The sequence below is a fragment of the Trichomonascus vanleenenianus genome (genome assembly GCF_965637985.1).
Source record: "Trichomonascus vanleenenianus strain CLIB 3782 genome assembly, contig: TRVA0_018S, whole genome shotgun sequence".
Lineage (NCBI taxonomy): Eukaryota > Fungi > Ascomycota > Dipodascomycetes > Dipodascales > Trichomonascaceae > Blastobotrys > Blastobotrys vanleenenianus.
Window position 1 is genome coordinate 56,585 of NW_027481869.1, and position 14,977 is coordinate 71,561.

At 48.9% G+C, this 14,977-nt stretch overlaps 8 protein-coding genes and 1 non-coding gene across 9 annotated transcripts; 4 read left to right on the plus strand and 5 right to left on the minus strand.

Moving 5' to 3' along the window:
- Positions 1 to 339: 339 nt before the first annotated feature.
- On the minus strand, positions 340 to 2,040 carry TRVA0_018S00562 (PalH/RIM21 family protein; the record flags this gene model as incomplete). Its single annotated transcript, XM_076684709.1, has 1 exon — positions 340 to 2,040. One exon carries the CDS (start codon positions 2,038 to 2,040, stop codon positions 340 to 342), a length of 1,701 nt encoding a protein of 566 aa, XP_076540977.1.
- Positions 2,041 to 2,615: 575 nt separating this feature from the next.
- CIA2 (iron-sulfur cluster assembly protein CIA2) lies at positions 2,616 to 3,221 on the minus strand (the record flags this gene model as incomplete). The annotated part of the gene is made up of 1 exon (XM_076684710.1): positions 2,616 to 3,221. The coding sequence occupies one exon, from the start codon at positions 3,219 to 3,221 to the stop codon at positions 2,616 to 2,618; it is 606 nt and encodes a 201-aa protein (XP_076540978.1).
- A 409-nt stretch (positions 3,222 to 3,630) lies between these two features.
- On the plus strand, positions 3,631 to 4,399 carry NRK1 (ribosylnicotinamide kinase; the record flags this gene model as incomplete). Its single annotated transcript, XM_076684711.1, has 2 exons — positions 3,631 to 3,690; positions 3,737 to 4,399. 2 exons carry the CDS (start codon positions 3,631 to 3,633, stop codon positions 4,397 to 4,399), a joined length of 723 nt encoding a protein of 240 aa, XP_076540979.1.
- A 269-nt stretch (positions 4,400 to 4,668) lies between these two features.
- On the minus strand, positions 4,669 to 5,502 carry SLC1 (1-acylglycerol-3-phosphate O-acyltransferase SLC1; the record flags this gene model as incomplete). The annotated part of the gene is made up of 1 exon (XM_076684712.1): positions 4,669 to 5,502. One exon carries the CDS (start codon positions 5,500 to 5,502, stop codon positions 4,669 to 4,671), a length of 834 nt encoding a protein of 277 aa, XP_076540980.1.
- Positions 5,503 to 5,732: 230 nt separating this feature from the next.
- KRE33 (ribosome biosynthesis protein KRE33) lies at positions 5,733 to 8,825 on the minus strand (the record flags this gene model as incomplete). Its single annotated transcript, XM_076684713.1, has 1 exon — positions 5,733 to 8,825. The coding sequence occupies one exon, from the start codon at positions 8,823 to 8,825 to the stop codon at positions 5,733 to 5,735; it is 3,093 nt and encodes a 1,030-aa protein (XP_076540981.1).
- A 178-nt stretch (positions 8,826 to 9,003) lies between these two features.
- Positions 9,004 to 9,389, plus strand: LSM6 (U4/U6-U5 snRNP complex subunit LSM6; the record flags this gene model as incomplete). The annotated part of the gene is made up of 3 exons (XM_076684714.1): positions 9,004 to 9,154; positions 9,208 to 9,321; positions 9,367 to 9,389. 3 exons carry the CDS (start codon positions 9,004 to 9,006, stop codon positions 9,387 to 9,389), a joined length of 288 nt encoding a protein of 95 aa, XP_076540982.1.
- Positions 9,390 to 9,775: 386 nt separating this feature from the next.
- Positions 9,776 to 10,459, plus strand: PDL32 (putative ADP-ribose 1''-phosphate phosphatase; the record flags this gene model as incomplete). The annotated part of the gene is made up of 1 exon (XM_076684715.1): positions 9,776 to 10,459. The coding sequence occupies one exon, from the start codon at positions 9,776 to 9,778 to the stop codon at positions 10,457 to 10,459; it is 684 nt and encodes a 227-aa protein (XP_076540983.1).
- A 77-nt stretch (positions 10,460 to 10,536) lies between these two features.
- Positions 10,537 to 11,043, minus strand: TRVA0_018S00716 (uncharacterized protein; the record flags this gene model as incomplete). The annotated part of the gene is made up of 1 exon (XM_076684716.1): positions 10,537 to 11,043. The coding sequence occupies one exon, from the start codon at positions 11,041 to 11,043 to the stop codon at positions 10,537 to 10,539; it is 507 nt and encodes a 168-aa protein (XP_076540984.1).
- Positions 11,044 to 12,430: 1,387 nt separating this feature from the next.
- TRVA0_018S00738 lies at positions 12,431 to 14,902 on the plus strand. The gene is made up of 2 exons (XR_013062089.1): positions 12,431 to 12,639; positions 12,690 to 14,902. It is a non-coding gene; the product is annotated as an uncharacterized misc_RNA (transcript).
- Positions 14,903 to 14,977: the final 75 nt, after the last annotated feature.

Consider the following 14,977-nt stretch of genomic DNA (forward strand, 5'->3'; position numbering starts at 1 on the left):
CCTTTCAATAGAGAGCTGAAATATACAAGCAGACTTTAACTTCTGAGAACAAATCGGTAACATGTTATCATGCCGTTACATATGCGGAGAATGAAAATATTGAACGCTGGGATTGAGTTGTGGAGTAGACTTGAAGCCATGTGTTAGGGGCATGTATGAACCTTCTCCTTTCAAAGTTAAAGTCTCGCCTTCGATGGTGCAGTACATTAAAGCATAAGCAGCCTAGGCCAGGAGAATCCAGCTTTGGTGCACAATTAGGCGTCAGAAGTCCCTACCTTGCGATCAGAATCACTAGAATTACTGTCTATGCAAATAAATAAAATAAATAATAAATAAAGCTCACGACGACGACGACGAACCGTTATCGAATCGATGAGACGGCGGGGGCGCCTTGTCATCCCAGTAGTCACCAGGCTCGAACCCTCTATGCGGGAAGAACTCAGGTGGCGGCTCGCTACTAGTTGCAACCACTGTATACTCCTCCTCCTCATCATCATCTTCCCGCTCCCTCCTATTATCGGACATATTGACGCTGGATGCTCGGCTATGTGTCGAAGGAGTAGCTGAATGCGACGAATGAGTGGAACGGGCGGACGAGAGCGGTAGCTCCTCCTGAGGAGTCGTTCTAGTCCGTCGCGAATTCAGAGGATGTACATGCCGCTCAAGCGACTTCTCTTGCTTGCCAAATAGCTTCGCGACCTGAAGCGGATTAACCAACCGATGGTTATGGTTAAGACCGTCACCCAGCGAGCTAGACGTTGAATGCACTGACGGGCTTGACTGGGGAGCAAGTGGGCTAGCCGGAGCAGGAGGCGGTTGGGTGACCTGCTGCCGGATATTATTAGACTCTCCAATGGTAGTAGCGGCACTCGGAACTGGAGCCAAATACGTAGTCTGTCCACTATTCGCAGACCCACCTCTATCAATAATCCACTTTCGACGCTGGAAGAGAGGAAACACGTGGAACTTGGAGTTACAATTGTCGTTAGACCCGGAACCTCCACTACTAGTCCCTTCATTAGTGTCCTCCTCCAAATGCCGCGCTCCTGTCTTGGAGAGCTTCTTGCCCATAAAGGCCTTCTGCTGAGCCTCCTTTTGGCGGCGCTCAATGGCGTCCAGCCAGTCCCATACTACAACATTGGATGCCGCGCTGCACACCCGGCTGGCGAACCCTGTCCATGCCGCGAACCAGTAGCTGGCCATGCCCAAAATATTAAACACTAGCGGAGAGATCATGGCCGCCAGAGACAGGGTAGCCACCGGAAATGTGCTCCAAGAGTATGCATACTTGCGCTTCCGCACTGTGTACAGAATAACTGCGAGAGCATAAATGGTAACAATCACGAGCTCTACGACAAGGGTCGCAATGTATAAGCCATTGCTGAACCGCTCACTGTACGTGTCTACGGGGTGCACAAAGTCGCTGCAGCACTGGAGAACGGCATCGGTTATGACCAGCACTGCGCCTGTAGCATATATAATGTGCTTTTCTCTGGGTGTCTGGAACAGCTTGAGCGTCACCTGGATATGCGCCATCCATAATGCAACACTCGAAATGACCATCAGGATCTGGAACGCAATGCCCCCATATACGTACTGCCTCAACTCGTCGGCATCCTGGTACCCGCGATTGTACTGCTCCTCGAGGTTACTCGTGATGGCCGCCAGGGACGCAGTCAGCGTAACAGCAACCCCTAGAGTCGCAATCTTCTGAAGCCACGGCCGCTTCTTCTGCGACACGAACAGCAGTAGTAGTAACAGCCAGGACATGACGGTCGTCGCCGCCGAAGTGTATGCTATAGGGGCCACCGACCCGTAGAACGGGTCCCTCGTTTCAATCGCGGCAACCTGGGCCAGGTTTATGCCCTCAGTGCATCCGTTGACTATGAAAAGGCCCGAGTTTGTGATAGTCAGGGTCTGCTGGTCGCCGTTGCCGTCCACGTAGGTGATTACCCCAGGCGGGATCGCATAGCGCTCACACTGGCCGCTATCTAATGCAACGGTGTCGTCGTTCGCAGCCTCGGCTGCTAGTTCCGACATCTTTCCTCTGTCGTTGCTAAATGAAAGAGCGCTTTTGTGGTGGAGTCGGAGGAGGTTTCGAAAACTTGGGGTGGTCCGGCGAGCCGCATCAGCATCCTGTCGGCGGCTGCTGTTGACCAGCTCTGGAAGGTCCTTTCTAATAGACTGGCGGCATTCGAGGACCAGCCCCTCAAGCTCCTATAGCTGGGGAGACTCCCCAGGACCCTCCTTTTTGAAGAGAGCCTGTTGGATCGAGCGTCGAAAGCTTATCGTTAGTTAAAATTATCCGTAGACGACAGCTAATTTAGAATAATGAAGCTAGAGTTCTTACTATATGCTGGTTCTTGAATAGGTAGTCCATAGGATATTGAACAGAGTATTCTTCGGGTGATTGCACTATCTATTCATGGCCGTTATCTATCTGAATGAACCGGTATATAGCTTAATGAACCGGTATATAGCTTATTCAACCAAGGAAAAGACACTGAATGAAATGCATTTAAGTGAATGAAGTCATATACTAAATCATAAAGTACACCACGGTACATGCGTAAATCATTATATCACCAATAAGACAATACGGTGGTAACAAAAAACTATTTGCAGTTGGCGAACATTTCAGAAATGACCTTGAGCAGTTGCTCGTTCTCACACGCTGCTGCTACCCGCTCCTTATCATTCAGCTGCTTGTTGACCTGGGTTTCCGACTGGTGTGTACCCTTACGAACGTTGATAGTAATTCTGAACCTTGGCGGAAGGCACCTTTCAAGTCGAACTCGAATGCCTAACCCAATCAGCGTCGCCAGACTGCAGTGAGTAATTGTAGGAGTGATTTCTACCAAAACCTCAGCCATTTTTGTTTTGTCTCCGGAATCCTTGACATAAATGTGTGGCAGATTAACTACAGCCAATTGGCCCAGCGAAATTGGATGCTCTGGATCAGTGATAGTCGATATCAAATCATAAATCTCCTGTGCGTCAATAGGCTCCTCGTACTCTTCCTCTCCATCTGAAGACTCGCGGTCAGACTCTGGCGACTCGGCGCATTGGAAGAGCGAGTAGATGTACGATGGACTTGTTTTTAGGCTCGACAGCCCTGCGTCTTCCACTATTTCAGTCTTCTTGCGAGACGCTGCGTTAGCACGGGTCGGGAGGTCCGCCTCGCTGAGCACAACTGGGTTAGCGTTTATTGGATCTGACATGTTATCCTCGAACTGTTTCCTCAAATGTCCAGTTGAATTATAAATCCCCAGTGATCTCTGTATGCTTGGTATCGATCATACGGCTACTTAGCATGACTAAATGATTACGTTTTAACTGCGGCTCATGCGGCTGATTAACCCCAGCGCTGCTGCCATGGTAACGGACTAACATTAATAGTGGTAATTAAAAGAGATGCTATAGTTGACATAACAAGAGTTTTTGACAACTTGGTTCTTTTATAGTGTACTACGGCTTACAGATATCTATATGCCAGCAAACAGTTAGAAGCGCGTTCGAGTACAATACCGTGGTAATTGCATTGGTCATACGGCCCGATATCCTCCACTGGATTTAACTAGAGTCTATAGAACATAACCAGAGAGCATAGAACCTAACTACAGCATAGAAATGACAAAAGGGATAGACAAGATTATAGGCATAAGCGGGCCGTCCAGCTCAGGCAAGAGTGTAAGGATATTAACTATATCATTTTGGTTACAGACTAACTCAGCAGACGCTCACTAGGTTGCTTAAAAGAGTGTTCCCGAACGCGGTCATTCTGTATCAAGATGACTTCTACTATCCGGACAACCAAATCCCCGTGGACAGAAATGGCCTCCAGGACTGGGACTGCCCAGAGGCTTTCGATCTCGAGTACATGAGGGAAGTTCTCGCGCATGTCCACTCTTCCGGTACTCTCCCAGAGAAGTTCGTTTCCATTGAGGAACAGAATTCCGTGGGCCCCTCTCGAATAAATGAAGAGGACTTGAATGAAATAGTTGGTCGGGTCGCCCCTGAACTTAGAAAAGCAAAGCTGCTGTTAGTGGACGGCATCATGCTATACAATAAGGGTAGCCCGCTTGCCAACAGCTTTGATATGAAGCTCTTCATCCGAGGCAAGTACGAGGACCTCAAACGACGACGGGAAGCGCGAGACGGCTACGTAACTGTTGATTCGTTTTGGGTCGACCCTCCTGGCTATTTTGACGACATTGTCTGGCCCGCGTATATCAAGACCCACAAACATCTATTCGAGGATGAAGACGTGACGAAAGATCTCGGTCCCACTGCTGCAAAACTCCAGATACACTCGCCAGATGTGCCCAACCCGACGATTCCAGAGTTGCTCAAATGGTCCATTGATATGATTTCCCTCGTCGTTAGTGCTGGTCACTAGATCTCAAGCCACCTACTAATGATCCGCACACCCTTTTTTGGACCGGTATCTTTGCGTCCAGTACAGCTATTTGTGACAATGTAGTTGTCTATTAGTACCCAGAGATTACAGCTTGCGTTCATTTACATCACATTATCAAAAAGAGCCTTCAAGTCTGTTTTCGTCGTAGTGAATCGAGAATAGGATAATATTGCTTAGCTAGAGAAGGCGGTATTCTTATTGTATGGTAGATCAAGATCATTATTCTATTCGTTAGTCATATCTATAATTTAATTGTCCTTTTTGGCGTCGCCATATCCAAGTCTTTCTACAGCCTCTCCCATGACCTGCTGTGTCTTCTCGTAGAGCCCAGCAACGTCGTCCCGAGTCATCCCCTTCGTCTCAATGGGCTCCAGGACCTCAATCTCAATCACACCGCCCTCAAACTTCCGTTGCTTAAAGTTAACAAATCCAGAGTAGTTGCTGGCCACGTACGGCACGACTGGAACGCCCGCCTGGACGGCAAAGTGGAAGGCACCCTTCTTGAATGGCAGCAGCCCTGGCGTTTCGTAGTACGATCGGGTGCCCTCTGGGAACATGAACACGCTCTGCTTGTCCCGGTTGACCCTCTTGGATGCCCCTTCAAACGCTTTGAGGGCGTCATTTCGGTTGCCTCGGTCAATGAACACTGAGCCACTGAGCGCCATGAACCACCCAAGGAACGGGTAGTACTTCAACGCCTTCTTGGCAGTGACACTGCAATACTGGGGGAACGTGGCCCCGAGGATGAGGATGTCTAGCTCAGATTGGTGGTTGGAAAGGAACACCGCCGGCCGCGTCTGCAGCCGCTCTGGGTTCTTGATAACCACCTTGATTCCAAGGATCGTACCGGCCAGGCCGTAGAACAGCCGAGCGACCGCCCATTGAGACAGACCCTGTTTGCCAAGAAGCGTCAGGACGGCCGACATGACTGCTCCAGAGAGGCCGCACGCGGCAATCAAGAGCACGTACACGGTCAACCGCGCGTAAAACTGCAGTGGCTTGATGACGCCAAAGAAGCCGAGAACTAGGCTTGCAAGGAGGCCCTTGAGACCGTATTGCACAAGCTGAGAGAATACTGGCATTGCTGCACTTAATTTCGACACGAAAAACGAACCGAAGTGGTATGTTTCGAAAAATGTGTGCCAGGGGAGACCGGCGTTCCTGTAAACTCCGACCACCCCCAACATTCAGTCGAATCAAGCGTCCTACTCAGTTAGAGCCAGCAGTTCTTCAGTATTTGGGTAGCCAAATTAATAGGGTAGTCTTCGTAGGAATCGAATTAAGTCTAGTCATTAATAATGTACAAATCTATTTATTTTTTGGCCTTCTTCTGTTTCTTGCTTCGAGAACCGAGCTCCTGTTGCAGAATGTCGTCGACAGTCTCCTTGCGCTTTCGCTCCTTATTGCTCTTAATGCTGATCTTGCCCGACGTCTTGGCGGCCTTCTTAAGGCTGGCATCGTCAACGTTGTCCGTGGCAATGGCGTACTTGTCAAGGTCCAACGAGTTGATGAGCTCTTTCTGCTTCTCTTTGAGCTCCCGAGTCTTTTCGTTAACCTCTGCTTCTTCCTCTTCCTCTTCGCCATCCATCTCAACATCTTCTTCCTCTTCCTCGTCCCGGGTGAGCTTAACTCGGTTGTTCTCCATCTCCTCTACCTCAATGTCCCTCAGCTCTGGCATGGTCTCGCTGATCGCCTCAGACTCGACCGCTCGGAAGTACTTGCTCATTCGCTTGCAGATCTTAGTCAGTGCCGGGAGGGCCTGCTCGACCTTAACGCCAAGTTCACTAGCCATGGTCTCGAGAGACTTCTTCTGGAGAGACACACCCAATAGGAACGCGTCCTCAAATCGCTTCAGAGTGACATCGAGCTTACCCCCGAAGTAGAGAAGCGCAATAACTGGCAACAGATCCATTACCACGTGGTAATCAACCAAGTTGTTACCATACGATTCGAGCCGCTTGAGATCGAACGGAGAGAAGAACCGGTCGAGGTCCTGCTTGGTGAACTTGCTCTTCTTCATACCAGCCTGACGAGTGGCAGACTCGATAACGTTGTAGCACTGGACGGCAGGGAACTTGTTGAAGTCAAACGACAGGAGCTGGAGAAATCGTCGGTGGAAGTCGGTGGCAAACGCCCCGAGCCAGGCATCCTCGCGGCCCTCGAGCACCTTGAGCATGACACAGGTGTGCTCGCCAGTAAGGTCGTTAGCAGTCTGACGCAAGTACACCGGCGCAAACTTGCTTCGGTTCCAGAACTTGAACAACTCGTTAGTAAGACCGTACGACACACCAAGGTAGTGTAGGAACTCGGGTGGGCGCTGGCTGAGCCGCACAAGCAGAGGAGGCAGCTTTTCTCGCAGCTTGAGAACGTCTCTGTGCAAGTCAGCGTTCTCAAGGTCCTTATCCTTTACCCGGTTGATATCAAGCTTTGGCGCCTTGGCATCCTCAGACAGACTGGTAAATTTGCCCTCGTAGTAGTCTTGGAGCAGCTTCAGCGCTCGCGTACCATAGCCCATACCCATGTACTCTGGGCTGGTGGCAATTCGGACCACTCGCGCACCAGACAAGCCGGCAAACTCGCTGTCCTGGAACTGCTGGGAAACAACCCATGGGATAAGGTCGCCGCCAGCCCGCACGCCCCGGCCCAGACTGGACAGCACCGAGGCTTTGGAGATCTGACCTTCAAGGGCAACCTGGATGACACACAGCGGCTCTGGCATTCGGTTGTCCTTCGAACCGTCATTGTCCTTGAGCAGGACAAAAAGATGGTGCGCTGGAGCATCGCTCATAAGCTGCAGGTCGTTTGGAGAGTTCTTGTAGTGGGAAGCGACGTAAAGCGCCATGAGCTTATGCAGGAATCGCTCTGGCACGCTGTGGTAGGAGAACAGAGCATCGCGGTTGACATAGTACAGGCTGCACTGGGACGGGTCAGGCAGACCCTGGCTGATGAGCTTTGGCGAGTTGACAGTAGCGTCGAGACACAGTAAGCTGTTGAGCCACTGCTCCAGTGGATCGCCCGGCGCATATCGAATAGGCTCGTCCAGCGAGACCTCCTTGAGGCTGCGTCGCGCGATGCCCTCCTTGGATGGGGCGCCCGACTCGCTCTTAAGCTGCTGGATGAGCTTGAGCGAGAGGGAGCGACCGGTGCCCTCGTAACCGTTGATGGTGGAGGCCATGAACACGAGATACGGGCCAAGCAACTTCTTGACAAGAGGCAGCGGGATGGCTGCAGCCTCATCGATTACTACGAGCTCGGCCTGGCCCAACACGTGGGCATCAGAGGGCTGGATGTACTGAATCGTCTGTCGATGGGACTTGAAGACGTTGACTCGCACAATGGCGTCGTTGAAGGCCGGGTTGGTCGACTTGAGTATGTCATAGTCCATGTGGTCGACGTAACCAAGCGCATCGAAGCCCTTGAAAATGAACTCAAAGAGGGTATTCAAGTTCTCCGGGCTCGGTGACGTGATAAAGATGTTAGAGTACCCGTGGGCCACGGCAGCCGCAATGGCCAGACCCAGGGCCGCAGACTTACCTCGACCTCGGCCGGCAGTCAATGCAACGGTGTTACGCAGCGTTTTCTCGGCGATGGAGTCGATGAACTGAAGAATGGCCTTGGCCTGGTCGGTCGTCTTGGCAAGGTTAACCAGCGACTGAGCAGGTTCTACGCCTTCCAAAGCATCCTTAATGCCGCGTAGCTCCATCTGCTTAGCGGATTCCACGTCACTGTCCTCTGGCGGAGGCAATCGCTCGATATCTCGCTCTCCGAGGGCTGGCAAGACATTCATCTCATCGTCGATAATCAGCGAATTCTTATTGAGGCTCTGCAGAGACAACAAAAATCGCTCATTAAACCGAGCCACAACATCAGTATGCGCCTCAGTTCGGTACCGCGAGTATACATCCATAGACATAGTATACAGCTGCTTGAGGGAGGTCATCGACTTCAGCATGAGAACGACCAGACCACCGCCCTCTACAGTTTCGATTGTTCGCGCCAGGATATTCGGAGTGATCGCTTCAAAGTCCTGCAGAATAAGCATGCCGTACGTGTTACCTAGGATCTTCTCCGTCTCCTTGTAGTAGACGTATCGGATGTTCTGTGTGCCAATGAAGAGCTCAAACGGGTCCTGCTGGCCGACCTCCCGCTTGCCCTGCTTGATCTCCTTCCTCATCTTGGTCTCACGCTTCTTCCGGTGTGACGTAAACCCGACGAGCTTGTTCTTGTACGCCCATAGGATGTTCTTGTTGAGCTTGTTGGACGAGGCACTGTTGAGCAGCAGATGCAGGTTTGGCAGTTGGTTCTTCGCATTGTCGCCGACAACGATGAAGAACGACCGCTGGTTCGTCTGCACCCCGTTCTCAATCAGATTCCTGATCCGCGAATCAACCTTCTTCTTGACCATGATATCGCAGCTTTCAGGTTATATCACCGCTTTTCGAGTTGATTTTAATTTTTCACTGATAAACCAGGCCGATAAAAATTTCGCCGGGCCCGGCACCCGCGCACGCCGCGCGAGATTTTGGGAGGTGCGACAACCACACGAAGACGAGAGTAGCAGCATCGAGTTGAGTTCGACAATAATGGCGTCTGAGGAGGAGAAGAAAGCTGTAGAGTACCAGGATAAGCCGGAGGCTGCTGAGGCCACCAAGCCAGATGCCTCGTCCGAGTTTCTCAGTGAAATTATTGGCAATAGCGTAGTTGTGAAGCTAAATTCTGGCCTCGAGTACCATGGTAAGTGTGTCATACTGAAGAAGCAAGGTAAAATGCTAACCTGGATTTTGTAGGCAAGCTCCAGTCTGTGGACGGATATATGAACATTGCCCTAGAAAGCACCAAGGAGTACTTTGAGAAGCAGATGAAGAACGACTACGGAGATGTGTTTATCCGAGGCAACAATGGTAAGTTGACATGTCTGGCTATTTAGTACGTTGCTAATTGGTTAGTGTTGTATATCTCGGCGGCCTAAATTTAGAAGCTATTTATTTTATGGAGTTGGATAATAAACGAACGAATTAATAACTTGCATTTTCGTGCAATCTAGGGGTGCTTTTTAGTAGGAACTTGCCAATACTGTAGTTAATCAACAGTAACACTGGTAAAATTGTAGGCTATTCTCGTAACCATGGAATAGGGAGATCAATTGATCTATTCCACCCTCTAGACAGGGTTAATTAACTATTATAAATATTCAATACAGTGATCGAGTTTAATACGGTAATACCTCACTCAGTACAGTAGTCATGTTGGGAGACCGAAGTCACTCCAGATATACCGGTAGTAACCCTCGCGGTAACATTGTGTTCCCTTTAATGAGTACAAATGGTAAAAGTCTTGCTATATACAAGGCAGCAGATGCTTGAAAAGGTGGTAGTCCGATACCTCCATCGCTTTTGTCAAAGTGCTCCCCGGAACGAGTTTGATTTCGACGTCATCAACTATGACCCCACAAAGACGTTCTCCGACGTTATGCGGGAGCACAACGTCGATACCATCGTGTCTCCGGGTAACTCATACGGGTTTCTCAATGGCGGGTTCGATAAGGTAATTGTGCAGTACTACTGCGGCCTGGACTATACAGCTGCTTCGACTGTCGAGGACATTGAGTACGGTCTCCAGACCAAACTCCACGAAGAGTGCCATGGATATCATCCACCAGAGAGCGCAATGGTGGTCGATATGAATAAACAGCTTGAGATTATTGGAAACAGTCGCTCGGTCCCGCAATTAATCCACGTCCCTACTATGCAGCTCCCACAACAGCTCCCCAAGGACAGTCCGCTCGTTTATAATTGCATGTGGAATATGTTCAGGGCCGTGCGAGCAAATAACAGGCACCCAGGAAACAGACAAATAAAGACAATTCTTCTTCCCGGACTGGGTACTGGTTATGGTGGTCTGTCGGAAGAGGTCTGTGGAAAGCAAATGATATCCGCCTTCAAAAACTTTGTCACCCCAAGGAGAGCACCAATGACATTCGACGTTGCCCAGGCCGAGATTGACTTCCTCAAAAGAGACTACACTGAAAGCGAGGATTAATAGTTCTTCAAGCTTTTAACCAAGCAACATATCTTATATCAGAAATATGGACCTTATCGAGAGGTGAAATATTCGATTTACAGCATCAGGAGACCAATTCCTGCAATAATAGCTCCTACGACCGGCACAGTATACTGGCGCGCGGCATTCTCATTGTCCTGAGAAGCGGACATAGTTGCAGCGTCGGTGCCATTGCTCAAGTCACCGGCAGAAGCGGAACCGATTGGTGCAGTCTCGACCGCCGCGGAAGCAATTCCTTCTGTCTGAGTCGCCTTGCCCGCATCAGTAGACAGGCTAGTTGGCGAGGAGTCGTCAGTTGCGACTGCAGTGTCCTGTACCATTTCTCCCGTAACCTCACTACCGGCTTCAGAGATGAGTTGCCCTGCACCAGGCACTACACTGTTAGCAACGGTCAAAATGTGCTGGAAAATCTCCGACTGGTCTTTACCGGTAGCAGTGTTGTACTGGCTAACCAACGCCTGGAGCTGGGTGTTTTTCGTGAGCTGGTCAACCATGGAACTAAGATCCGTAGCGCAAGCCACTGAAAGCACAGAAGTCAAAATAATGGCGCCAGATGCCTTCATGTTTGTCAATTAATACTGGAGTTGATATTTTTCAGGGATTTCAGGAACTTAAGTAGCCAGAAAAGCTTTCGGAGCTATAAAAAGGAGTTGTCTCATTTTTCGGATTGTTTTTGATCTTAAACTAGTTGCCTGAAGGAATGTAGTAGTGTTAGATCTCTGATGGGCTGGGTTAGTGACGGTAAGAGATTTTTATGGCCACACTATTTGTGAGGTTAAGACAATGTTCAGTCTCCTGGCTTGGGCATTAAATTAAAGTTCACGCTCGCTCGTCACAGAGTAGATCTCTATGACTAAATACATTTCAGCTATACGGTGGCCAATTACGTTTTATTTGCCTTATCTTATCATGATTTGACCAAAGTGTTACATTAATGTAGCTTTTACCTAGTACCTCTTCGGACACCACTATGGTAGCTCTACCTTAGCATATCCTACAATCCAACATAACTGCACAGTTTTTGTTGATGAGCTCATTATCCTCTGCTAATGTACGAGTAGCTGGATATTTGGAATCCTTAAGTGCGGTGCTACGACGTCCTTGAAGCATGTAGTTGAACCATGACAGTACTCACGGTATTGCACCGGAGCTTCTTAAAGTTGAATTTGAAACGATAACATAGCACACTCAACGACCACTTTAACGTAATAGATGATGTACTGATCTTCAATTGGTACTTTACAACAGCGCGGAAAAGTTGGTACTATTTTCAACTTGTAAAACCAACTGTTTCCGTCCGAATACCAAGGGGCAAGTTCAAAGCTTTACGGAGACGAAACTGGAAGTCTCGGTAGATTCATACATTCGGAGTTTTCGCCGCTAAATGGATAAATAGCTTACAAGCAACGAATGAACAAGCAGGCAGTAGAGAGGTCATTTGTAACCTGCTATTGGCGATTGCCGATTGCCATTGGTAATACCAAGTACACGCAATACAGGTGTGGCCATCTCCACACTAATCCCCGAACTCTATAATACATATCTCCATGCATTCGACGATTTAATGCTCCGTTAATGCTGATTCCCGGTTTAATTCCGATAAGGATCTCCGTCTACCACAACCTATCTTTGAATTATCCAAGCCCTAGGAAAAGCTTCAGACGTATATTACGATTATCAGTCAGACATGCAATTATCTCAATCAGAAACGGACTGGTTTGGATCATCCTAGGCCTTGAAAAACGTTGTACCGACTGTACTGGCGTGGTTTAATTTAACCAGTCAATGTCTCCAGATTTTGACCATTTTCGAGAAGATGATTGTTCAGGGAGTGCGTGGTGCAGCTTTACCCTGTCAAGCGGTGCGAAATTTGTTCGAAGTCCGTTGTTAAGATCTGGTTGAATTGCGTGATATATCCGGCGATAGTTCGAATATAAATACGGCCGATAACTTTCCTTTGTCTCCTCCACTGCTACAATTCCAGCAAAATTAACAATAACATGCCTGGTGTCACTGAGCCGGAAACTGAGCCGGTCCGTGACACTCACTATTTCCGCTTTACCACCGGAATGTGGATCCTGAAGAATGACATAACCATTGATTAGGTTACGGACGTTTTAAAGCATATCATTCGGCCCGATCACTTGCGACCGGTAATTGTAAGTACAGTGGTATCAATTGTCTAACGGTGATGCTGACTATTATTAAGTGACACGCAAGATAAGCCGACGCGCGGCGAAACCTTGAATAAGCCAACCATTACTTACGCTGCGTTGTCCAGCTGAAAAAATTATTGTGATCACTGTAGTTCGCCCTACGAACGGAGTGACGGACCTTCCTCGGTTCCACTTCAGTATGTCCAAGACTGCTCCATTTGAGGTTTCGGAGGAGAGGGATCAGTCGATTGCGTCTGTTCGATCATTTAGTGTTGAGTTCTGAACTGATGGATTCGGCATAACTTTCAAGTCTTCGGAGAGCAGTAAATTCCTCAGCAAATTGGGCTTCGAATCATTAGGGTCTGTTTGGAATCGACGACTTCTCGACGCTCCGAAGCATTCATGACTGCAAAGCTTCAACCTTCTGTCAAGGAGAAATTCTATGACCTCGGCGAACGATCCACTCTGTTCGTGTTCAATGGACAGGCTGTGGAAATGTGGAAACAAAACTGCATCACGGTGAGCGAGCAACTCTACAGGTGCGTCACACTCTATCTGTCTAATAGGGGGTGCGGAGTGTTCGTTGACCATTCAAGTAATGCGAACTTTGACATACAGTCCGAGTGCACTACACGAGTAAACGACTTTGTGCCTGGTGAGGAAATTTGCGTCTCCATTGTATATGGGCCAACTCTAAAGGATATTCCCCAGATATACACTGCTCTATCGGGTAGACCAACTCTCCCTCCAGCATGGACATGTGGCCTCTGGCTATCTACGTCCTGCACTACCGATTATTACTACGAGACGGTCAGCTCGTTCTTAAGCGGTATGAAGGAAAGAGATATTGTAGTGAGGGCTTGCCATTTCGACAGCTTCTGGATGAAGGGTACCAATGGCACGACTTCAAATTGAGGAATATTTCGCCTTCGCTGTCATGTTCCCTCAAAACTCTCAAGGAGAAACACAACGCCAAGATCTGTGTATGGCTCAACACGCACCTTGCTCAGGAGTCTGCTCTGTTCGCTGAGGGAAAGAAGAATGAACAAGGTTTGCAAACCGATGATTAGCAAGCTGGAATGGGCATTGCCGACTTCACTAACCCTAGTGCCTGGAAGTGGTATCAGTCGAAACTGAAGGTACTTATTGGTATCGGCGTAGACTGTTTGAAGACCGACTTTGGCGAAAGGATCCCTTGCAAGAACGTCACCTTCTTCGACCGATCGGACCCATTACCGATGCGCTACTACTCCTTCCTTTACAGAGTGTGTTTTGGGTTCTGTAGAAAGAGAAAGGTGATCAAGAGGCCTGCTTCTTTGCTCTATCGGCTAAGGCTAGCGGCGAGCAGTTCCCAGCCCATTGAGGCTGCTGCTGCTCCACGTTTGAAGCAATGGCTAGGACCTTGCGTGGCGGTCTGAGTCCAGCTACGTCGGGCTTTGGTTTTTGGTCCACGACATTGGGCTTCGAAGGGAAACACGATCCGGTTTTGTATAAGCGGTGGGCGACTTTTTTTGACTGCTGAGCTCGCACTCCCGTCTTCGCGGCTCAACGTCGTACCCCGTTCCATGGAACCTTGACAATGAATCTTCACTGTTGTGCAGAAGTTCTCGAAGTTGAAAAGTGTGCGCTCATTCGATACCTGTATGCCAATGCAGCTAAGCCAAATCAAACTGGTACTCCCTTAATGCGGGCCGCGTATTTTGAGTTTCTGGAGCAGGTTGAGACTTGGGCTGCGGACACGCAGAACTTGGTCTCCCTGTTTATCTGTTGGTCATTCCGGTGTTCGTGGACAATTCTGGCAAAGTAACCACTATGAGCCCGATGGGAACTGGTACAGCCTCCTAGGCGGAGAACTGAGGTCTGAGCCAACGTATGTGACTGAAATTCATGATTTTATGTCATTCCAATGCTCTTACCGGCTAATTCTATCTTTGAGGTCGGTAGTAATTACTCTATACCAGACTACGATTACGCTGACGACTTAACGGTGAATATATACGACATTCAATCTATGGTCACCGCCCAGATTCCGGATTACAAGTACGCTGATAATTTTGCTAGTACTGTAACTGCCACTCAGAACGATGATGGAGCGGTAAAAGTCGAGTCTGACGTTAAGGGCGGTGGACCATTATGCCCCTTACACAGTCAAGTCTGTAGAACGAGGGTTAGTAGCTACGGCCGATCAATGCAGTAACAGCATTATCTCGGTTGCACAATCAAGGGCCATTATTAATTACATTTCTTAAATACCTGAAAGATATAATGAGTTGTTCTTCCTAATATGCTGGAAATGACTTTGTAGTACCGTGCTGTGGTGCACCGCCTAATGTCGAAGGTC